At 44.4% G+C, this 24,892-nt stretch overlaps 1 protein-coding gene across 1 annotated transcript in view; it reads right to left on the bottom strand.

Moving 5' to 3' along the window:
* Positions 1-24,892, bottom strand: part of BRINP2 (bone morphogenetic protein/retinoic acid inducible neural-specific 2) — a 59,795-nt gene that overhangs the window by 5,043 nt on the left and 29,860 nt on the right. The window contains exons 2-5 of the mRNA XM_010850111.1: positions 18,178-18,368; positions 16,434-16,642; positions 4,100-4,205; positions 797-1,033 (exon numbers count right to left, since the gene is read on the bottom strand). Of these exons, the coding sequence (XP_010848413.1) occupies positions 797-1,033; positions 4,100-4,205; positions 16,434-16,642; positions 18,178-18,368 (743 nt within the window). The remainder of the gene's footprint in view (positions 1-796; positions 1,034-4,099; positions 4,206-16,433; positions 16,643-18,177; positions 18,369-24,892) is intronic.

The raw sequence follows: 24,892 nt of genomic DNA, 5'->3' as shown, positions 1-24,892 counted from the left end.
GAGTATTAGGTCTGCCCAAGATGTTACAGCAAAATACAACAGAATGGATGGCTTATAAACAACCAAAATACATTTCCAGGGGCTGGAAGTCTAAGGTCAAGAGGCTGTGGCCAGGTTCTGGTGAAGGTCCTCTCCTGGGCTGAAAATGGCTGAATTCCTGCTGGATCCTCACATGGTGGAAGAGGTAAGGGATCTCTCTGGGACTCCTTTTATATGAGAGTGCCAGTCCCATTCATGAGGATTCTGCTCTCATGACCTAATCACTTTCCCAGGTCCCCACCTCCTAATACCATCACCTTGGGCATTAGATTTTCAACATATGAATTGGGGGCAGAGACACAGACATTCAATCTGTAACACAGAATAAGAACTCAAAACCCAGTCCTCTGAGTCTAAGTCTCAAGGTGACACTGATACCAGTTATGCTTGCGCTAAGTAAGCAGTCACCAGCATGAACTAGTGACTCTAGACACATGCTATGCACCTCACTCATTCAACCAATATTCACCGTGCACCTGACGTGCAGGGATGGTGGACTCTGTGGCAAACAAGATAGATGAGGTTTATGGCCTTGATTATATTTACCTTAGCTTGAAATGCATCTCTTTGGTAGGTATTAGGTCTATTTGCATATACAACAAAAGAAAGCGACTGAGACTTGGGGTGGTGATATAACCTGCTAGAGGTCACAGGCCAGTGACGTGGCTGAGTCAGGAACCAAGCTGAGTGTCCCGTGGAGTACCTCATGGCCTCCTCCCATTCACAGGGAGGAAATCTGGGCCAACCCACTGCTCACCTGACTCCTCGAACTGCCGGTTGTGAGTCGCCCAGGAGTCCTGGATCTGCAGCAGGCTGTCCTCCATGGCCTGGATGTCGGCGTCAGGACAGTTGCATTCTGGGAAGGTGGGGCTGCACTTGCACCAACAGTCATTCCCCTTGCAGATGAGCTCGCCCTCGGAGCTGCAAGTGATGTAGCTGAGTGCAGCGGCCACAAAGCGCTCACGCAGGTACTCGGGCAGCAGCACCTGCAGGCCTAAGGAAAAGATGGATCAGGGAAAACTGCCGGGCGGGACCCGTGGGTACTCGTCTTCCCACACCCGAGGCTGCAGAGTCCCTGGCTGGAGTTCTGCTGACTTGTACATCCTGGGTCCAACGATGGGCACCCCAGGCCCGATCCTGCTAAGCTGGTTGGGACAGAGGGTTACTGCTACCCCTGTGACAGATGGGGTACGTCAAAGCTCAAGGCTTGGTTGAACCCCCACATCAGCCAAATTGAGAACATGCCTATCAAATGAATGGGCTTCTTGGCTACACGTCAGCATTTCTAGGATAGAAATGCAACGGTGTTTCAGATAAAGGAAGAGCTTAGAGTCCTCATGGGGGAAAAACATCAAGGCTTGTTGGACTTTTTGCTCTGCTTCCAAGGGCCATTCTATCCCTAACTTCTCTGAGATGAGCAGCGGGCCTCCTAGAATATTACTAAATGCTGACCCTCCTGGGCCTCCCACCTTAATCCTGAAGACCAAAGAGGCTGCCCTGCTTAGGAGGTACGGACAGGTGTTGTGGGTATGTAGTGGCCAGGTATGACACCGAGTAATACTTCCCATATATGACTGCAGGTAACACTTGTGGTCATACCGAGGCTCTTATAGGTGAGGAAGTCCAATCCTCATGAGCACAGTGGTCTGCCCAAGTCACAGTGCTAGTAAAGCCACTTGGTGTCAGACTGTGCCCTTGTCCCCTTGGGTCCTACCCAAGGGGTGTCAGACTGGCTGCCCATCTCAGGCTTTCACTCTTGATGAGATATGAAAACAAGGTGGTGGTAGATGCCCCAAGTTAGATATAAATGCTCAGCTCCTTTCTAATTAGCTGCCTCTGGTCTTGAATATAATCCACTCAGTTACTCCAAGATTCAGTTTTCCTACCCATCTGTGGTGCCTGCTTGCGAAGTCACTTCAGTCATGTCTGACTCTTTGCAATCCTAAGGACTGTAGCCCACCAGGCCCCTCTGTTCATAGGATTTCCCAGGCATGAATACTGGAGTGGGTTGCCATGCCCTTCTCCCAATCCAGAGATTGAAACCATGTCTCTTGTGTCTCCTGATTGTCAGGCGGGTTCTTTAATACTAGCACTGCTGGAGTGGTGGACATTGGTTTATCAGCAGCAGGATAGACTCCTAGTTGGCTTCTAGCTAGACATGGTGGCTGTTGGAAGCCTATGAAGAGGTCAATGAATCACAGGTATGCCTTGGGATGCAAGCTGGCCAGGTTCGAGGTAAGACCCACAGGAGGCTCCCTGAATAGGGACCCTAGGAGACACTGTGCCAGGAGAGTGAGGGACGAGAGGACTTCTGGATGGGATGGGCTCCCCTTTCATCAAATATCTGCCGGCTCTTTATCGTCACACCCTTGACCTTGGCAGGAAACCAGAGTCCAAAGGATGTATGCTGGTGTCAGCAGACCTTAAAATAAAACTTAGAATTGCAGCTGTAGTAGATGTTTGTTGCTCTTGTTTGAGATCTACTCCTGTTCAGAACTGCTCCTACGTTTCTCTTTCCTGACGATGCCCCTGCAGTGGCACTTGGGCAGCCCTCCCCATGTACCCTGTCCACACGTGCTTGCTTCCCACACTCACCCCTCTCCAAGCCCTTTCCTCTCACCTCCCCCATTAGCTCCCTCCTCCTCCCCATAACATTTCCCATTGCTATAAAATAAGTGCCCTGAGCAATGTCTGCATGAGTGATGGGCTATAAAATTAAATGGCATAAACTATTCCAAATGAACCACCAGACACTCTGAACTTCACTCATCGCTAATTTCCAGACACAAACCCAGTCCACCCAGGGACCTAGGAGAAGAGGGATGCTAATTGCATTGTGAGGCTTTTAAGAAAGGAGGCTTTTCCTCCTTTTTATTATGTTTCTTGATGCCTAAAGCATTCAGGGGTTGCATCTGACTTAGGTTGGCTGGAATTTGTCATCGTAGATCCTGGGTGAGGGCTATTGATTTTATAATACCAAGACAATCATATCTTAAACAGAGTTCAATTCCATTAGGCCTTAAGAAGAATGAATGTTCCCCACTGCCAAACAGCTCTGACTCCATCTACATAGCTCTGCCCCTGGGATGCCTGGGGGACACCTGAGTGCATCCCCTTATCTCCCAGCCTCCAGACCTAGTGTCATTCCTGTTCCTTTTGCCTTTCTGTTTCTGCTTGTTCTGTCCCCGGTTGAGGCTCCCATTCCTTTCAAACTCTTCTCCTGGCTTTGATCTCCCATGGAGGGATGCAGACTAGTAACAAAAGGTAGGGATCATTCTCAGGATAACCAGTAGCCCCACATTTTGTGTAGCTCTTAGTTGAGCTAGAGATGATGTCCCATGATCACTCTGCAAAGACCAGCTGTTCCCCACTGTGTCCTTAGGATAAAGCAGAGGGTTCTTTGGACAACAAGGGAGATTGCCCAGCTAGATCAAGGCATAGAAGGATGGGTGTGCTCTTACAGTAGCATAGTGACAGAGATCTTGGGCAGGACTGGGAGGTAGGAGGATTCAGGCGTCAAGTGGTTTGAGCAATGATTGAGGTGTAAAGTAAACCATGAAAACCAGAAGTTTTCTCCAAAGAGTGATGGGAAGTTGTTAATTACAGGTCCCAGAACTAGGGGTTCAGTTCAGTTCAGTCACTCAGTCGTGTCCGACTCTTTGCGACCCCATGAATCGCAGCACGCCAGGCCTCCCTGTCCATCACCAACTCCTGGAGTTCACTCAGACTCACGTCCATTGAGTCAGTGATGCCATCCAGCCATCTCATCCTCTGTCGTCCCCTTCTCCTCTTGCCCCCAATCCCTCCCAGCATCAGAGTCTTTTCCAATGAGTCAACTCTTTGCATGAGGTAACCAAAGTACTGGAGTTTCAGCTTTAGCATCATTCCTTCCAAAGAAATCCCAGGGCTGATCTCCTTCAGAATGCACTAGGGGTAGTTCTTGTCTTTGGAAGGGTTTAGCCAAATGGGGCAGATGGGACCTTTTCCTCTGGGTGATCTAAACTTTTTCTTTTTTTTAACCAGCTATGGAAAGTGTGAAAATCACCACAGGGTACCTTACCGAGCAGCTGCACCTTGTTCTCTGGACTCTGTACCAGAACAGAGCTGACTGAGTCCAGGTTGTCGTAGTTGCTGCAGCCCAGGGGGCCAGTTCTGGTCTCCGTGACCTAGAGAAGGAAGGGCGGGTTTAGACAACAAGCCAAGGCTTTCCCTTTGCCCTGCTCTCTTCCGGTCAGCCATTCTCAGGGTCTGTGTCCTGTCCTGGACTGGCCCAAGGAAGGACATGGCTCATCCTACCCTGGGAGCATGAAGCCACTTTTCCCCTTGTTCTGAGACGGGGAATATCAGTGGTGTAGGGCTGGCAGCAGCAGCTGTCCAGAAGTGCAAGCCTTTCAGAGAAGCCAGGGGGACTTTGTGTCTGAAAAAAAGAAACTCAGTGTAGGAAGAGGAAGCTGAGCCTCCACACTGGAGTTCCCCCATCTCCTCCCCCAGAGGAAGACCAGAGGCCAGATACAGATGCTGTCAGCCCACTGGCCAGCCCAGCTGTAGCCACTTGATGTGGTGCTCACAGGCTTTAGGGATCCCAAAGATGAAACACACTAGAGAAATATGAGTTATGAGTATTATTATTAATATTAAACATTTAAGTTCCACCTCGGCACTGAGACATCCTTAGAGAAAATCAGCCGTGGGCTTACTGCATATTTTAATAAGTATATTAAATATACATAATCTCTTATAGCTATGTAATATTCCAAAACACCACAGAGTCATGTTAAAATATTATAAAGTTGGACTATCAGTTTTTCCCTGATGTTTAAAGTATAAGATGAAAAATGGGGAGCTTTAAATGCATTGAAATAATTATGTAATAAGACTGATGGGGACCTGAGGCCCTTTCTTTTCAGGATCTCTGGAGACTCTGCCAACAATCAATCAACCAATCAACTGGTATTTATTGGGCAGCCACTGTTCAATTCCCTGCAATTTATCAAACATTCATAGAGTGCCTTTCTCAGAGTTCTTCAAGGAAGTCGGCTCTGATACCTCTGACCTTCTCGCCTAGCTCCAGGCACCTCTGCTCTGCAGCAAGCAGATGACTTGGAGTTTTTCATCCTTTTCTGCAAGTATTTAAAGCCTGAGTCCTCCACACATGAAAGGCTCCACAGAGGTCAACTCATAGTTATTTTGCTCATGAGGTTGTCAACAGCAATTAACGCAGTGGCTGGCACCTAATACGTACTCAATAAATTAGAGTGTGTGTGAGTAATATGTTTCAGGCTTTGAGGGGTGGAGAGGTAGACACAAAGATGTACAGGTTATATTGTGTATCCTCCAGGAGGTTACAACCTATGGGAAGACAGGTACATACCCAACTGATTGATACACCTCCAGGTGGGGAAGAGGCAACGTGTCATAATGAGCCCTGAGGAAAGTGCAGTTCTAGGCAAGGGAAGGAGTTTCAGAGGAGAGAGCAACTGAGTTGTTCCTTCAAGATGAGTAAAACATGGACAGGAAGAGAATGGAGGGGAAGTACTCTCAGAAAAAGAAGGGGCGGCATGATCTACAACATATGGGCTTGATAGTGTGAGATGTAATGTGTCTGCCACTCTGCCAGTTATCACAGTGAATTCCAAAGTGTAAGTGACATCATTAAAGAGAATTTAGTATAGTTAGTCCTGAAAACTACATTTGGAACACAGTAAATGAGAGATGGTGTGATACTAATACAGTGAAGAGAGAGAAGGGAAAAAAACGTTGTTGCTTAAAGTAGTAGGAAAAGGCTTCATGGAGGAGGTGATCCATAAATTGGTCTTAAAGGATAAGAGCGAAGAGGAGAATTGGAAGAGAAAGACTACAGGGCAAGCAATAGATCCTGGGCATGAAAAGCAGCAAGACCCAGCCTGGATGGGGAATAGGATCAAGGCCATGACAGAGGCAGGAAACCCCTCTACAGTTCCCAGGCTCATCCTCCAAGATCATCCCATTTAACCTTCACACTAACTCTGAGACAGATTGCACTACTATCATGTTTCAGGGAAAGATACAAGGTTTAGGAAGATACTGGGCCCAAAGACTCAGCACTATTGAGTAGATGAGACAGGATTTTGACTTCTGAATCCTCAGACTTCAGTTCCTGGCCCCAGTGTCTCCTTTGAGGGCATATCAAAGGGCTGCTGAAAATGGAGTTAAATGCATGTAGATGACATCACTCTAAAAAACAAGTGTCAACAGGCCAGCTCATCCAAAACATTTTAGTGATCTACCCTCTCTGCAGAAGGTGAATAAGGCATAAGACAAATTGTATAGACTTCTTTTATTTTTTATTGGAATATATTTGCTTCACAGTGTTGTGTTAATTTCTACTGTACAGCAAAGTGAATCTGCTATAAATATACCCATATCCCCTCTTTTTTGGATTTCTTTTCCCATTTAAGTCACCGCAGAGCATTGTATAGAGTTCCCTGCTATATAGTAGGTTCTCACGAGTCATCTAATTTGTGCATTGTATCAGAAGACTTTAGATATTATGATTACAGATGAGGAAATCAAGACCAGATAGGTTAAGTGATTTCTTCAAGGTCACACAGTCAGCTGCAGGGCTACGGTTCATTTGACTCACTCATTCTTTCTTTCACTCATTTATTCATTTATGAAATATTCCAGGAGAATCCAAAACTCACAGTGAGCCAGTCACAACCATAAGGAGTTTACAGACAAGTGGAAACATGTTTATACTGACATAATCCCAGTGTTACACATGAGCCTCCCTCCCTCCACAGGTGGGCACTTGGTGCTGAATAATGTCTCTGTATTGAGTGAGTTGGCGACTGGCTACTGCAGTGGGAAGGCAGAACCAGGATTATTTCAAGGTAAAGCTTTCTTTATCTATATGGTGCAAAAACTCCTATAGGAGCTGTGGCCAAGGACTAGCCCAGCTATTCGGGGAAGCCTGTCTCTCTTGGAATGGAGTGGGCTGAAAGACAGAGTGGGATGGGGGTGTGTGGTATTTGGGAGGTTTGCCTGTCCCCGCCTCCAGGTAAGCTGGCCACCACACTGCCACTGAGTTCTGCACTGGCTTTTCTACCCACCCACTCCCAGCATCGGGTCCATGCAGGGAGAAAGCTACATGCCTTATGCAGAAGTAGGACAACTCCCAAGGGGGTGAACAGAGCACAGCAACTTTCCGCTCTTTCATTCCACCCTGTCCCTCCCTCCCTACCACTGATTCATCTGCCCCCTCCCCAACCCCACCACCATCTTGTTCAACATTCTAGGGCCGGCTCCCATGCAATTTTCTGACCTTTACTTGCCCATTTCCGAAGATCAGTTCTAAAGAGAATAATCAATTAGGTGAGTCATTGAAAGGGTGTGTGTAGCTCTACTTTGTTAATTGCAGCACAAGGATGGGAACAAGGAACAGATAGAAACTGCGATCCCCCTGTTCATTTCTTGTTAGAGGGAATGATTCAAGCCAGATCTCCACAAGTGAGGAAGGCTCACTCAGGTTTTACCAGATCCCAGAGTCACTGCCCTTTCCATGGCTCCTCTGCCCTGAGCCACCTCTGACCTCCCAGAGAAGCAAGGAGGTGGGAAGCAGGAGGGGAGCTGTAGAGGGTCCTCTTGCAGATGGTGCCTGAGCACTGACTTGACAAGCAGGATGAGCCAAGGACCCCTGAACCTGCGGAGTGATGAAAGTCCCAGAGTCCCTGGCAGGTTGGTCCAGGAAACCCTGTGTCTCTCCCTGTAGAAGAGGCAGACAGCTTTGGTGGATTATAAAGAGGGCCAGCAGAGGTAATGGAAAGTGCAGCTCAAAGAGAGCCTCAGATAAGCTTTCAGAAAGAGAAAATAATTGTGTGCTAATTGGTCTGTTGACAGAAACCATCCTGCCTTCAGAAAGCCCTGATGGATCTCAGGTTCATTAGCACATCCAATTTTCCATAAATGCCGGATTGTGCAAAGCCTTATTCGGTGAGCCTGCTCTCCTCCCCTTGCCCTTCACTCTCTGGCTGCTCCCATCCTACCGGTGGGGAGGGGGGCTGGCTTGCTGCACAGCTAAGCTCCAGTAAAATGGGCTTCTAATTGTGGCGATAGGGCTGGCCAGAGAAGCACATATGAGAGTGTGTGGGATTCAAAGAGCTGCAAATTGAATCCCAGGCTGCTACAGGCAGGAATCTGGACAAGTCACTTTAAGGATGCTTATGAGAACAGCTCCCTCTTGCCATCCTGAGGTCTATGCAAAATTGTGTGTGGGTTCTTTTCAGGCAGTTCAGGAGCCTCTCAGACTCCCCGCCAATTCCTTCCTCAGTCTTCAATTAAGTAGAGGGTGAGTCACAACTGGGGTTTCCCAGGTGGCGCTAGTGACAAAGAACCTGCCTGCCAGTGCAGGAGATAGAAGAGGTACAGGTTCAACTCCTGGATGGGGAAGATCCCCTGGAGGAGGACCTGGCAACCAATTTTGATATTCTTGCCTGGAGAATCTCTAGGACACAGGAGCCTGGAAGGTCACAGGCCATAGGGTCTGCAAAGAGTCGGACACAACTGCAGTGACTTAGCATGCACACATGAGCTACAACTACAAAATACGCCCCTGCCCTCTTCTGGGCTTTTATCCCTTCCCAGGAATTACGGATAGGATGAATCTGTGTTCAGCCCTTTCCAGTTTGCAAAGTGTTTTCATGTAAACCATATCATTTGGTGCCACCCAATCCTACAGCAGAGTAAGGGGTGATATTCACCATATGTTATTCACAGTGTGTATCAGCAGGGAGGACAGGGGTGTGCTCACTAATCAGAAGAAGTGTCAGCTATAGGGCCATAGTGAGGTGCAATGATCCCAACGTGCATCAGTCCTCTGGTTATTATTCGAGGAGATCCTGGGGTTCCAGGGAAGGGATAAAGGTGGTTAGAGCGGCACATAGCAGACTACATGAAGATGACTCACCACTGTATGATGGCTAAGTCAGCTGAATCTCAGTCCTGTACAGGTGAGTCAAATAGTTGGTAAATCCAGGTCATGGAGTTTAATAACTAACGTCTCAAGGTCACAGGAATAGTAAATATCAAGGCTGAAACCCAGTCCCTGTCTTCTCACTTGAGGAAGTTCCTCTCCCATTAAACCGGGCAGCCTGCCAGCCCCATCAGGCACTTTAGTGGGTGTCTCACCACACACCCAGCACAGCGAAGAGACCTGGAACTGTATGCGTATGACACTCCCTGCTGCCTAAGCCCGATGTTGCGTGTGGGGAGGTGGAGACAGGCGCAGAAACAGCTGCAGTCTAACGTGACACATCCTGGAACAGAGATGCGTACTGCCCACGGCAAACCTTGCACCAGAGGGGGTGTTCAGTGGGGTCTTGGGCATGTGTTAGATAAACAAAAGGGGGTAGGGTGCCTCTTTCTTGCCGTTAGTGAAAAGAAGTTGCTAACAAAGGGTAGAAAGTAAGAGCACCTCTGCTTAGAGAAACAAGAAACCGGCAGATTGACTCGAGAGTTTTTCCTTCACCAAAGTTGAGCAGGTGGGCAGACCCCCTCACCCCCACCTACCTCCACCCAGAATAGTGACTGCGCTGGAAGCCAGCTCATCCCCTGCAAAGGAGCCTTCAGTAGAGGAAGCAGGTGGCAGGGGCTGCAGCACCAGCAGCAGAGTTTGAGCTCGCAAGGGTGTGCTACTGTGGGGGGGTGGGGTGTGGGGGGGTGCTGTCTGGATTTGCAAGTGCTGGGTGTTAAAGCAAAGAAGTGGTCTCCAGTGGGGTACCATTACTATCAGGATGGAATGGTCAGGTCAACCATATGGAGGGAGCAGAGCCATGGGATGGGATGCCAACACCTCCCTTTGCTCCCTAGTCTAGGGTATGCCCTTTAGCAAGGACTGTGGGTTATACTGAGAGGTAGAATAAGACACTAAATGCCTTTTTTTTTTCATGGTTCTCTGAACTATATAGCCCATGGGGAGCACCCATGGTGCTCCCAAACAGAAATAACTCCAGGTCAAGTAGCCCAGTGGAAACTGAACAAGTCATCTTCCCACCTGTGACTCAGGAATTCCAAGAATAGGCTTCTGAGGATGGTGGCCCCTCTTTGGAGAAGATGGACAGCAACTCTACTTCTAGGATGTGCATCTACAGGCGTATAACAGACAGGATTTGAGTGCCTGCCCACCTCTCACTGTCACCACAGTCCTTGCTAAAGAGGTGAGTCCGGGAAGCCATGGCTGAGATAACTCCCAGTCTTTGTGCTGGACTAAGGTGAATCCTGAACCAGGTTCCTCTGGGGAATTCAGAACTATGATACTGGCCGGGTGAGGGAAAACTTAAGCAGTGATTATGGAGACTTATGAAATTCAGAGTAACTAAAGCACCTACTATGTACCAGGAGGAGAAGGCAATGGCAGCCCACTCCAGTACTCTTGCCTGGCAAATCCCATGGACCGAAGAGCCTGGTGGGCTGCAGTCCATGGGGTCGCTAAGAGTCGGACACGACTGAGCGACTTCACTTTCACTTTTCACTTTCATGCATTGGAGAAGGAAATGGCAACCCACTCCAGTGTTCTTGCCTGGAGAATCCCAGGGACAGCGGAGCCTGGTGGGCTGCCGTCTATGGGGTCGCACAGAGTCGGACACGACTGAAGCAACTTAGCAGCAACAGCAGCAGCATGATGGGAAATGGGCTTTCCTGGTGGCTCAGTGGTAAAGAATCCACCAGCCAATGCAGGAGATGCGGGTTTGAGCCTGGGTTGGGAAGATCCCCTTGGAGAGGGAAATGGTAACCCACTCCAGTATTCTTGCCTGGAGAATCCCAGGGACAGCGGAGCCTGGTGGGCTGCCGTCTATGGGGTTGCACAGAGTCGGACACGACTGAAGCAACTTAGCAGCATGTACCAGGAACTGAGACTGCTACAGTGAACAAGAGAGGGCTCTTTGTCCTGATGGCACTGGCTGAGACAAAACAGAAAGATAACATTCAGCCAGGTCCAGCTTCAGAGCAAGAAAAAGCTAAATGCAGGCCGAAGTCCGTGGCATACAGAAAGTCTAGAATAAACAGAGGAAAGAACTTGAACTAGAGAAGCAGGAAGGTGAAGCAGGTAGAGATGAAAATGTAGAGATGTATTACAACAAGAAACAGAGCATCTTGGGAGTGTTACTGTCCTTTTACTATGCCCATGGGTCTACACTGGATCCAGTGTCTTGTTTTTAAGAGCTCTGTTATCCTTCACCAGAATCCTCTTAGCAGACAATCCTGACATTCAAGCTACCTTTTTCTTTCAACTTAACATGCTCACATGCAGTTGCACACACACTGAGACCAACCTTTGTGATAAGTGGGGTCCGTGACTCATTCACCCAACGAATTTTGACTCATGACCCATAATGTGGCAAGCTCTGTACTCCTACTGGGAACCAAAGATGCCTAAGACCCAGTCCCTCCCATAAGGACCTCAGAGTCTCAGAGGTCCTCTTGTTAATGAGCACTCAGTTCAAATGACAATCCCTATAAAGGAGGCATGCTTGAAATACCGAAGAGGGGCATTTAACTACCTTGGCAGTCAGGAATGGCTTCATGAAAGAGTTACCTTTTTGAGCCAAACAAAGAAGGGGTAGGAAGAGCCACTCAGGTAAACAGACAATGATTGCAAGCAAAAAAGAGCAGGTGCTGGGGAAGGGAGACACAAGAAAATGGTATAAATGGTAAGTGAAGGGTTGTGACAGGGGCCAGCGCAGGGGGGGAAGCAAGGGTTGAGAAGAGTGTAAAAGGATTGCTTGGAGCTAAAACTAAGAAGACAACAGGCACAGTAGGTCTTCAATTGCCTTCCCATCTTGTTAAGCAGAAGAATTATTCCTTTTCAAGGTCCAGTTGCTCATGCTGTCTATATATTTTCTTATTAGATCTTCCCAGAAATCCTTCACAGTAGAAATTATTCTGATTGTTCAATGATTTTAGAAGGAACTAATTGGAGCTCAGAGAAGTTTGGTAAGTTGTTCAAAGCCTTGCCATGAGCTGAGCTCAGACTCTTGGGTTCTTTCCCATGCATCACACTACCTCCCTGAATGGGAGATGAGCCATACCCCATGTATAGTCAGGAACCACTGAAGGAGTTTAAGCAGTGGAATGATATGATTTGTACTCATGCAAGCAGCATAGATGATGAATCAGGGAGCAGAATGGAGAATGAGGATGGGAAGACTAATTATGCAAGAAAATCAGGTAAGAGTTGATGACATTCTGAATGGCCATGAGCACAGAGAGGAGGCAATAAGTGAGCTGAAGACATGACATGCAAGGGAGTGATTCTAGTGATGGATCTAGGGATCTAAGATGGACAACGAGGCCCTGGAGGAATGATAGAGAAAAGTTGGTCAGGTCAAAGGCTAGAAAGGGACATTAATGGGACCACGGGGTTATTCATCCAGGTCTACCTTTCATGAATGGATAAGGCCAATTCTTCTTCAACTTTAACACAGCCCACTAGAGGGTTGGAGAGGGGGCTTCTACATAGCTCTGTCTTCTTAGTAAAACCCACTCCATGCTATTACAGTCCTTCTTTTATCAGTTTAAGCTGAGACACCAGCCTCCAAAATGTACCCCAAGTCTGCCTGAACATCTGTCTTCCTCCTCTCTCAGACTCTCACCCCAGACCCTGGACATCCCCCAACCTGACCCCTCCTCTCCACTTATGCTCCATCATGCCCTCTGAATCTCATGATCAGTCCTGGCAAGAACATCTATAACCTCAATCTATTCTCAGGAGTCCTCCTCACCTTTTTGTCCTAAGCACAACTTGGCAGCTTCTGAGGACATGTCTCCCCCACAGTCTTCTCTAGGACCAATGGTCCTCCTTCCTCTCTAACCTCTGGCCCCTCTGAGGTCAGAACCCTCAGGACTATCATTCACTACCCCTCCATGTCACGGTCTATTTTTCTTGTTACTCCCTCTCCCTTACTAAGGATTTTCAGAGTTTAGCTTGCTTATCACCATATTTCTTACCACAAACAGATCTGAATCATTCCTGATGATGTCAGCATCCACATAGGTGATCCTTTAATACCCTGCCCTCCCCACCTCCTCATCTTGTCCTCCAGTGAACCCCATCTTGGCCTCCCATGCCTATGGTCATGCCCCAGAACCTGACCCTCTGTAACTGCTATATTAAACATCACACACTTGTACCTCCTCTAGTCTCTTCCCTGTAACAAGTCATCAAACCTATTTAGACTTCCAATCTTTTGACCTAGTCAACTTTTCACTTTCTATCATCCCCTAATGGTTTCAAATCCCTTGATCCATCACTATAATCACTCTTTCTATATACTTTCAACTCTCTTGCCTATTTTTTCTTTCATCTTGTACAAATACACACACACACACACATATCTTGGTTTAATTCAACTCTCCATCTATCTCATGATTGTCTGAACATGAAGGGCTGAATATAGCTGATAAAACTCACAACTCTGCTGATTGGCCTCATGTAACAATTATGACCATGGGCCTCAAATGGGCCTTCTGTGCCCCTCGACAATTCACTCCATTTATCTAGTCAATTGATAACCTTAACTCTCTGAAAAACCATTTCATACATTCTTTTCTCAGCAATTCCTTCTTCCATTTAGCCACGGACTTTGCTTGTTTCATCAAGGAAATGGAATAAATCAGAAGAGAATACCCGTGTCCCCCACCATCACAGCTGTCTTCTCACTGCGTGTGTGCTGTGTGCTCTGTACTGCCTCGTGCTACAAGGGATGCAGTGTCTGTGCTCCTATGGGAGGCCTGCCACGCCACTCCTGCCTGGAGTAACCACCTCTCTCACCTCCTCAATTGCTTCTGCAGTCATCTCCCATCTCTCCTGCACCATGATTTCCCCCCTCTCTACTGAGTCATTGTAATTAACATACCAATATCTTGGAATATCTCCCATTTTTAAAACAAAAACACAAGCTCCCTTGATCCCACATCACTCTCCAGCCATCACCTATTTTTCTATTTGCCTTTATAGCACAACTTTTCAAGGACTGTCTCCACGATTCTAATGCTCACTCCACTCTCTCTATTGAACCTTTTCTACTCAGCCTTTTATACCTTTCATGCCACTGAAACTACTCTTACTTAGGTTACCAGTTACCTCCACACTGCCAGGTTGAAGGTCATATTCACAATCTGACTGCTTAAGTTGCCTGCTCCTTCTTTTGGAAAGCCCTTTCTTCACATGGCTTTGTAATCCAACTTTGGTTCTCCTCTTACCTTTATGCTCTGTCTCAGCTTCCTTTGTTGAATCCTCCTCATTTGGCCCATTGCTGAAAACTGATGTACTTCATGATCCAAAGCCCTAGGTCCAGTTTATCAGCAGCATTCAGTCCTCAAGTGATCTCACTTCATCCTTTCCTATAGTTTTAAATACCAACTACACATGTGGATATATTTGCATGCCAAACTTACATCTCCAATATCGACCTCTCTCTTGAAATCCTGGTGTGTATAGCTGATCGCCTGTTAGATATCTAATAGGAATGTCAAATCCAGTGTGTCTAAAACTGAACTCTTGATTTCTCATTTCTTTCAGATTGGCACCTTGCCCCAGTGTTATCTGTTAATGAAATCACTGTTCATCATGTTACTCAGGCCAAAAATCGTGTGGTTAATCTTGACTCCTTTCTTCCAGTTTCTTACCTGGATAGGCTCTACCATCAAGTATAACCTGAACCTGGGAGCTTCACATCAGCACTATTGCACCAACTTCATCCAAGTCACTGTTGTTCATCTTGGCCAGTGCAGTAATGGGTCCACTGGGCTCCAGGAACCCCCTTCTCTCATCAGCAATGCCCTCATGGTCTGGCCCCTGCAACCACTGTTGCCTCATCTGCCTCTTCACTCTGACTCCACTCCAGCCACACTACCGGTGCTCCTGGATCATACCAAGCACACTCCCACTTAGGGCAGTTGCACTCCCTCCCTGCTCTGTCTTGAATGCAGTCACTCAAGGTACCCTTGTGACTCACGCCCTCACTTCACTGATATCTCTGATCTGGTCTTCCCTAAAGTACCATGTTCCCATCACCCTCTATACTTGTCCCCGACTTTGTGTCTTTCTACCAATAATCCCACCCAACATTATCTATGTGTTTAATTATGTCTCCACCACTAGAATTTCAGCTTCATGAGGGGAGGGACCTTATATGTTGTAACTCACTTTTGGATTCTCAGTGTACCCAGAAGAGTGCCTGACACATAATAGGTGTTCAGTAAGGTTGAATTGGCATATGCACATTGCTGTATGTAAAACAGATAGCCAAAGAGGACCAACTGTATAGCACAAGGAGCTCTACTCAATACTCTGTAATAACTTATATGGGAAAAGGATCTGAAAAAGAATAGATATATGAATGTGTATAACTAAATCACTTTGCTGTACACCTGAAACTAACACAACATTGTGAATCAACTATAATATAAAATTTAAAAAATTTTGAATACTTATTGAATAAATGAATGAATGAACAAAACTTCCTTGTGAATCTTGGGTGGGATAAAAGCAGAGTATAAGACTGATTCTGAACAGCCTCACTCTATGTTTAGAAGTAGAATCTCCAGTGATCCCAAGTATCATCACTACTCTTCTCTTCCCTTATACAACATGAACTGTCCTAGAAATCTTCTAGAGAACATGGGATGGACGTTACAGTTATTTAAATCATAGGAAGTATTGAGCTTTTCAAATATACATGAAATCCCATCACTCCTCTGCTTGTTTTCTACTGTGCTTTGACTTATATTAAAAGTCTTATCCCAGCCATGTGAGCCGGCTCCAGCCTACCTCTGAACGTCATCTTGCACCAGCATCTTTCTTGCTCACCTCTCTGGAGTCACAGCAGTCCTGGCTTTCACCATGGTTCCTGCCTCAGCACCTTAGCACTTACCATTCCCTCCTCCTGAACACCCTTCCCTCAGATCTACACACAGCTGGCTTCTAAGGATTCAGACCCCAGTCTAAACCCCAAGTGCCCTCCCCTGCCCCTCTCGCCTCAGAAGTCTGCACCTATGACCCTGTTTTCCCCTTACATCATAACCTGGAGTGACTCTGCTGACTTTTACAAGTTTATTATGTTCATTCCCCCACTATAATGTGACCTCTGGAAAGCAGTGGCCCTGGTTGCCTTTCGCTGAGGTTCCCTCAGTGGGAGCCTGCGTTAGGGAAGATGCCATGTGGCTCTTTGCTGCAGAAGGAAGCGCCTGCCCAGGCTTTAGGGCTGGTTTAGGGCTGTGCCCACATCAGAAAGTTGCTTTCCGACTACCTTCAGTCAGGCCCGGCTGACGTGGAGCTGGCGAAGACCCAGGCCTCCGCCTGGTGTCTCTGCCTGCCTGTCTCTGCCTGCCTCCCCCAGGACCTCTCAGGCCCTTACCTTGATGGCCCCCGTGGCTATCTGGATGTGGTGCAGCCGCCGCAGGGTGCTCTCTCTGTCGATGAAGTAGGAGGCTGCCAGCTGGTGCAAGGTCTCCAAGGACACGGCGGAGCTGTTCCCACTGCCCCCGATCACAGAGGCACTTCCTGCCGTCTCCGACTTCCGGCTCAGTTTCCGCTTGTCCACAAAGATGGTCAGGGACTCTTCTCCTACAGCAAACAACATGGGTGTCCTAGTGAGGCCCCCAGCTCCCCAAGCCCCTACCCGTAAGAACATGAAACCCTCAGACTGAGCCTTAGCTCAGTCTGTGGAGCCTGTGGCCCCTGCTGACAGGCTTTTCCCATCCCTACCATGCTCGGAGCACTCTCATCAAACTGCACCACAGCAGAAGGGCATTACTGCATGAAAGGCCAGCCTCCTCCTCCTCACTTCTGTAATCTCCCAAAGCTCATCCGCCGCCCCTCCAGCTTATCCATTTAACATCCTTTATTGATCTCTGTCTCAGGCAATCTACCTCTATGGGGAAGGTAAAATTCTCTCTCTCAAGTTGTTTATAAAGAATCACCGTGGATATTTCTGCTCCCTAAGAAAGGGCAAAAGCCTTGAAGCTCAACCTCCCTTTTCCCCCTCAAACGCTCAACACCTACGACATGTCAGCAGCTGGCCTGAACCCTTGGCGTGTTCCTTTGTAGTCCATAAGACAGTGAGCTAAATGTTATAATAAAGCCTGCTTTCTTCTTTCCAGGACAGAGAGAACTCTGCCTCTTTCCAGCTCTCAATTCTGCTCTGGGTCCTAGCCAGAGGTTGTACCACCCCACCTTTGCCTCCATCCAGCCCAGAATCATTGGAATCTGTTTGGCTGGTTACCAGTCTCTACAGAGTGGTAGCAGAGAGATCAGGAACTTAATGAACATTTACTTTTTTGCCTATGTGTCTGGGCTTCCCTGGTGGCTCAGGCGGTAAAGAGTCCACCTGCAATGCAGGAGTGCATGGGTGCTAAGTCACTTCAGTCGCGTCCAACTCTGTGTGACCCTGTGGACAGTAGCCAGCCAGGCTCCTCTGTCCCTGGACAAGAATAATGGAGTGGGTTGCCATTTCCTCCTCCAGGGGATCTTCCCCACCAGGGATTGAACCCAGGTTTCTTACGTCTCCTGCATTGGCAGGCTGGTTCTTTACCACTAGTGCCGCCTAGGCTGCCATGCAGGAGACGCAGGTTCAATTCCTGGGTTGGGAAGATCCCCTGGAGGAGGAAATGGCTACTCATTCCAGTATGCTTGCCTGGAGAATGCCATGGACAGAGGAGCTTGGCAGGCTACAGTCCATGGAGTCACAAAGCACTGGACATGACTGAGTGGACATACTACTGTAGCCACAGCCAATATTAGGATATGGAGAAACTTCAGCGTTAGATGGCTCAGTCAAAAGAAAACTGGGAGCGCCCCCTGCTGGCAAGTTCTTAGTAAACGTCTGTCCCCCAACCTCCTTACGCTACAACCCCCTCCCCAAGAGGATGCTTATAAGCAAAGAGCAATGTTCTGGCAATGAAATTGGATGTCAAGAGATTACACTGTTGACAAATGCACCAGAAGGAGAACATTTCCCGGTAAAAAAAAAAAAAAAAATGACAGGAAGAATAAAAGACCCAGGAAAAGTATTGAAGCTGTAGTCAATAGGTGTTAGAAAGCTATTTCCAATGGTTTGGCAACCAGCGAGTGTAGGATGGTAGGATCAAGGTACTGCTTACCTCCGAGGGTGGCAGAAAGTAGGAAGTGAGTGCCATACTTTTTGATCAGGCTTTCGGTGACCTGTTGCAGGTTGGGTCTCCTTCCCAGGAGGCGTATGTTCCGGATAAACTCTGGGGCAAGAGGCAGTGGCAAACTAAAGAAGTCCTTTCTTTCCAGAGCCAGGTTGTTCACTTTCCAACGTGCAAACTCCCTGGAGGGAAAGACAAGGGAAAGTTCATTGTATTCTGGGACAAGAGGAATAAAGTTGGGAGCAGGTGCGGTTCTTTCTTCACTCGCACAGCCTCATCTCCTCTCAGCACACATCTCTGCAGATGCAGGCACCAGTGCCTAAAAGAGGCCGTCTGGCCTCTCATTCCCAGGTGGTAAGAAATCCCTATCCCAGTTGACCTCCCAGAATATGCTCCCACCCGGCCTTCTCATTGGAGAGTGGCTTCCCTTCTCCCGAAGGCAGTCATGGTAGTAGTGTGTAGTAGGGGAAAAACAATCAATGAAAATATTGGAAGTGGTTTTCAGAAATAGGAAAATGAAAGAAAGTGTAGTCACTTAGTCATGTCCGACTCTTTGCAACCCCTCGGACTGTAGCCCACCAGGCTCCTCTGTCCATGGGGTTCTCCAGGCAAATATACTGGAATGGGTTGCCATTCCCTTCTCCAGGGGATCTTCCCAACCCAGGGATCGAGCCCAGGTCTCCTGCACTGCAGGCAGATTCTTTACCATCTGAGCCACCAGAGAAGCAGAAATAAGACCTAGTCACAATTGCAACTCAGTGGATGAGTCACCCAAGACCTCTGTTACCCATTTTTGAAGTCAGAAGATTGGTTTAGAACAACATCTTAAACTTTTTGGTCTCAAGATACTACCGCACTCTTAAAAATGAAGAGCCCTCTGTATTCATGTGGCTTATATCTAATGATAATTACAACTTTAGAAATTTAAACTGAGAAATTTAAATCCACTTTTTCATTATAACAGAAATAAAGCCATTACAAGCAACATAAATAACATATTTGTGTGACAATCACTGTATGTTCTGAAGCAAAATAGATTTAGTAAGAAGAATGGCATTTTCTTTGCCTTTTGGCAAATCTCTTGAGTTTCTGGCTTAGCAGAAGAGAGCTGCATTCTTGTATTCTGTGTTCAATCTGTTGTGATAATTGTGAATATTCTTCTTTGGGACCACACTACACTCAACAAGCATACTTTCTTAAAGGTTAATTACTGTGTGGACTCTGAAACCATACCAATAAATTTTTCATACTCAGTTACATTAAAATCCAGTGTTCTATATTGCACTTCGAATGCATCTTTTTACTCTGTGATTTTGAAACATCATATACTGGTCATCCATCTGCAAAATATAGGACCATTGAGTTATTCAGATCTTCCATATTTTGACATTTTTTATTATATAATATCAAAACATCATATTTGTTAATATCACCACAAATCTCATCAAAAAGGTCCTTAAATATTGGAAAGCTGTCAAGCTTATGATGACAAATACAAGTTTTCCAAAATTCTAATTTTCATTTGAAAGCTTACATTTTATCACTGGTAATAAATACTGCCCGTTGTTTCCCTTAAAGAAGCAGGCTTGCTTCATTCTTTTATTTATTTATTTTTGAGAAACTGTCTGCCAAACACTACAATCTGAATAACCATAGTTTGTCTCTTGGTTGTTCAAGAAAATTTAAGTCGTTCCATGAAAAAAATGGCTATTTCAACTCAACTCAATCAGAAAACTATTTTTCTCTGAGACCACCATTCTTCAGTAACCTCAAACATGCCTTTATGTGTACTTTTCACTTTATCATACAAAATATTAAAAAGACATGAGCTCATGGTCAAGATCCAATAAAAACAGATTTTACTGCTTCAGGGGCATTTGTGAAGCTAACACGCATGTATATGTGTATGCATTTTGGTTCAAGTATGTAATGATGACTATATGACTACCAGCATCACTGAGTGAGACTGCCCTTATTCAATTTAAGATGCCAGCAGTTTAATTCACCATTACTTTTGCACATTTACTGCAATGTCAACATGGACATCTTGAAAGGAACTAAGGGGATATGCATTTTAAGAACCTTTATACTAAATGATGGCAAAGTTCCTTTCTAGTCCCATCTGGAATGTTAATATTCATGCTTTTCTCCTCACTGAAATATTTGTATTTTAAAGGATGAAATTTAAATGAATATATCCACTAGTAAAAAGAAAAAAAAAAGGGGGAGTTCGTTTCCATTGCCTCCCAAATTATAGTAGAAAGGATCAGCTCCACTGCCTTAGAAAACCACAACATGTAAATAAAGTCTTAACATTCTCACTCAACTCTGCTCTTTATAATAGTGCCAAACCTTGGTCTAACCTTCCCTCCAAATCTATGAAGCAAAAATGACAAGGCCACAGAAAAAAATAATTCAGAATAAATAAATAAAGAGCATGTCCATTGGAGACTATAGAATCCTCCTATCTAATTCCAGAAACTAAGAGAGGGGGCATGTTCCAAACATTACCAGAGAAATAAAGGAAAAGAGATGACTAATAATTCATGGGTTCCCACAAAACCTTTTACAATCCCCATTGTGTGGTTTTATTTATCTAAGCAGACAAGTTCATAATAATGCATTATCATTTATTTCCTTTGTGTGGGAAATGCTAAACTTTAATTAAAGTAGGGTATTTGTGAAAAGTATTTTCTATCTCAAATCCCACTGCAGCATAATGAACAGTTGCTTGGTTTCACTTCTTACTGGCTGGACAGCCAATCAAACACATAGAGGAGCTTACTAAAAAAACAAAAACAAAACAAGACCCAGCCATGTTCTGCACACAAGACTCACTTCAGCTTTAAGGACACATATTGAAAGTAGGGCTTCCCTGGTGGCTTAGACAGTAAAGAATCTTCCTGCAATGCAGGAGATCTGGGCTCCATCCCTGAGTGGGGAAGATCCACTGAAGGAGGAAATGGCAATCTACTCCAGTATTCTTGCCTGGAGAATCCCATGGACAGAGGAGCCTGGCAGGCTGCAGTCCATGGGGTTACAGAGAGTCAGACACGACTACACACACACAAGGACTATACTGAAAGTGAAGGGATGATCAAAGATATCCCATGCAAATGGAAACTAAAAGAAAGCTGGGGTAGCTTATTTAAAAAAAAATAGGTGTAAAGTCAAAGACTATAATAAGAGACAAAGAAAGTCATTACATAATGATAAAGAGATCGATTCATCAAGAAAATATAACATTTATAAATATTTATGCACCCAACATAGAAGCATCTAAATATGGAAAGCAAATAATAATAGATCTGAAAGGAAAAATAGACAGCAATGCAATAATAGAAGGCAACTTCAGTACCCCACTTTCAAAAATGGAAAGATCATCCAGACAGAAATCAGCAAGTAAACACTGGACTTAAACTACATGTTAGACTAAGTGGACATAACAGATATTTATTTATAGAATATCCCATTCATCAGCAGAATATATTTCTCAAACACACATGGATCATTCTCCAGGATAGCGCATATATTAAGCCACTAAACAAACCTTCATAAATTGAAGAAGACTAAAATCATATCACACATCTTCTCTGACCATAATGGTATGAACTTAGAAATCAATTACCAAAAGAAAAATGGAAAATTCAAATTCACTAATGCATAGAGATTAAACAGCAGGCTCCCAAACAACCAGTGAATCAAAGAATATATCAAAAAAATAAAATCTTGAGACAAATGAAAATGGAAACACAAATGCAAAAACCTGTGGGAAGTAGTAAGGGCAGTTCTAAGAGGAAAATTTATAGCAATAAATACCTACATTAAGAAAAAATAAAGACCTTAAATAAACAATCTAACTTTATACCACAAGGCACCAGAAAAAAAGAACAAACTAAGCCCAACGTTAGTAGAAGAAAGAAAATAACAAGATCAGAGTGGAAATGAATGACATAGTAACTAAGAAGACAACAGAAAAGACCAATGAAACTTAGACTATTTTTTGAAAGGTTAAATAGACAAATTGTTAACTAGACTAAATGAAGGCAGAACCAAAAAAAGACTCAGATTAGAAATGAAAGAAGAGACATTAAAAATGATACCACACAAAGGATAAAAGACTACTACAGAAATTAGGCAACCTAGAAGGGATAGATAAATCTACCAATACAGAATCATTAAGAAAAAGAAAACCTTAACAGTCAAATTACTAATAAAACCAAAAACAAAATTCCCAATGCACAAAAGTACAGGACCAGATGGCTTCAATGGCAAACTCTACCAAACATTTAGAGAAGAATTAACCTGATCCTTCTCAAACTCTTTCAGGCAAATAGAAGAGGAGGGAAACTTTCATACTCATTTTATTAGGCCACCTTTATCCTGATACCAAAACCAGACAAGGACATTATAAGAAAAGAAAATAGCAGGCCAATATCCCCAATAAACATAGATGCAAAAAATTCTCAACCAAATGTTAGCAAACTGAATTCAATAGTACATTAAAAGGATAAAACACCTTAATCAAATGGGATTTATTCCAAAGATGCAAGGATCAATATGATACACCATATTAACAAAACAAAGGATAAAAACCATATGATTATCTCCATAGATGTAGAAAAAGCATGTGACAAAATTCAACATTCATTTGTGATAAAAATTCTCAGCAAAGTGGGTACAGAGGGAACAAGTGCAAGCCTGCATGCTTAGTGACTCAGTAGTGTCTGACTTCATGACTCCACAGACTGTAGCCCACCAAACTCCTCTGTCCACAGGATTCTCCAGACAATAATACTGGAGTGGCTTGCCATTTCCTCCTCTAGGGGATCTTCCCAGCCCAGGGATAAAAGCCAGGTCTCCTGCTTTGCAGGTGGATTCTTTACCATCTGAGCTACCAGGAAAGCCTCAACATTATAATGGCCATCAATGACAAGCCCACAGATAATATCATATTCAATGATGAAAAGCTGAAAGCTTTTTCTCTAGCATCAGAAATAACACAACATTCTCCATTCTCTTCACTTTTATCCAAGATAGTACTGTAAGCACTATCAAGAAATAACAGGCAAGAAATAAGTCACTCAAATCGGAAAGAAATAAGTAAAATTGTCTCTACTGGTAGATGGCATAATATTATACATAGAAAACCCTAAAAACTTCACCCAAAACTGTTAGAACTAATAAATTCAATAAAGATGAAGGATACAAAAATATACAAATACAGTTGGATTTCTATAAACTAATGGTGAAATATCAGAGAAATTAAGGAAACAATCCCCATTTACATTTGCATTAAAAAGAATAAAGTACCTAGGAATAAATTAAATGAAGGAGGTAAAATATTCAAACACTGCAAACTGTAAGTCACTGATGAAAGAAATTAAGAAGACACAAATAAATAGGAAAATATTCCATGTTCACGCATTGGAAAAATCAGTATTGTTAAAATGCCCATACGACCCAAAGCAATTGCCATCCCTATGAAAATTCCAATGGTATTTTTTTACTACTTTCTACCAAAGTAGAAAAGACAATCCTAAAATTAGTATGGAACCCCCAAATACTATGACCAGCCACAGCAACCCTGAGTAAGAGGACAAAACTGGAAGTATCACACTTCTTGTTTCAAATTATACTACAAAGCTATAGTAGTCAAAACAGTATGATATTGACATTAAAAAAATAGACACAATTGATTGAAGGAACAAAACAGAGAGCCTAGAAATAAACCCACACATGTAAGGGGCCAAAAATATTCAACGGAGAAAAGATAGTCTTCTTTGAGATAATGGGAATGATAATTGGAAAATTGGATAACTATATGCTAACAAATTAAACTGGACCCCTAAATTACATTATACATAAAATCAATTCAAAATGGATTACAGAATTGAACTTAAAACTTGATACTATAAAACTCTTAGAAGAAAACCTAGGCAATAAGCTCGTTGACATGAATCTTGGTGATGTTGTTTGTTTCTGGCACCAAACAATTGTCCCTGATTTGTTAAAGACCACATTTAGATGTTATTAAATAACAAAGAATTTCTATCCTATCAATTTCTATTCTATTAAATTGTTAGAGGGTGAAAAACACAAGGACTCTTCTATTTTCCACAGTTTCTTACAGTGGTGAAATACCCTCACTGAAAGGTAAAACCATCTTAAAAAAGAGGTGGCTCCCACTTTAATTAAATCTAGTAAACAAAAACTGGTGGTCACATTGCTTACTCAGTGCACTTCATTCAAGACTGCTGACTAGTATCTCCTTCAAGAAACTTGCCCTGACTACCCCATCCAAAAGGGCATCCCCATCACTCACTCTCTGTCTCTATGCTTTATAAATCTTTTTAGCACTTATCACTAGCTGAAATAATACATATTTTCAATTCTCTTTCTCTCCCGCTAGAACATAAATTCTGTGAGGGCAGGAATGATTCTGTCTTATCCAGCAGCAATAAAATAATGCTAGATATTCCAAAACAGAACAACAGTAGATATTCAGTAGATGTTGTTGAATGATTCTCTCATTTATTTTGTTTATTTAAAATAAACAATCATTTATGTCACAGCTCTCCTAATCCTCTAGTTGTTTGCAAATTATTGACAACTTGATAAAAGAACTTACAGGATGAGAATACATAGAAGCAAAAAGCACTTAATGATTGACGTGAAATAAAAGTAAAGCATTCTAAATGTGTAT

The sequence above is a fragment of the Bison bison genome, unplaced genomic scaffold, assembly GCF_000754665.1.
Source record: "Bison bison bison isolate TAMUID 2011002044 unplaced genomic scaffold, Bison_UMD1.0 scf7180017864289, whole genome shotgun sequence".
Lineage (NCBI taxonomy): Eukaryota > Metazoa > Chordata > Mammalia > Artiodactyla > Bovidae > Bison > Bison bison.
Note: the sequence above shows the minus strand (reverse complement) of the source record. Positions and strands in the feature narration are given on the sequence as shown.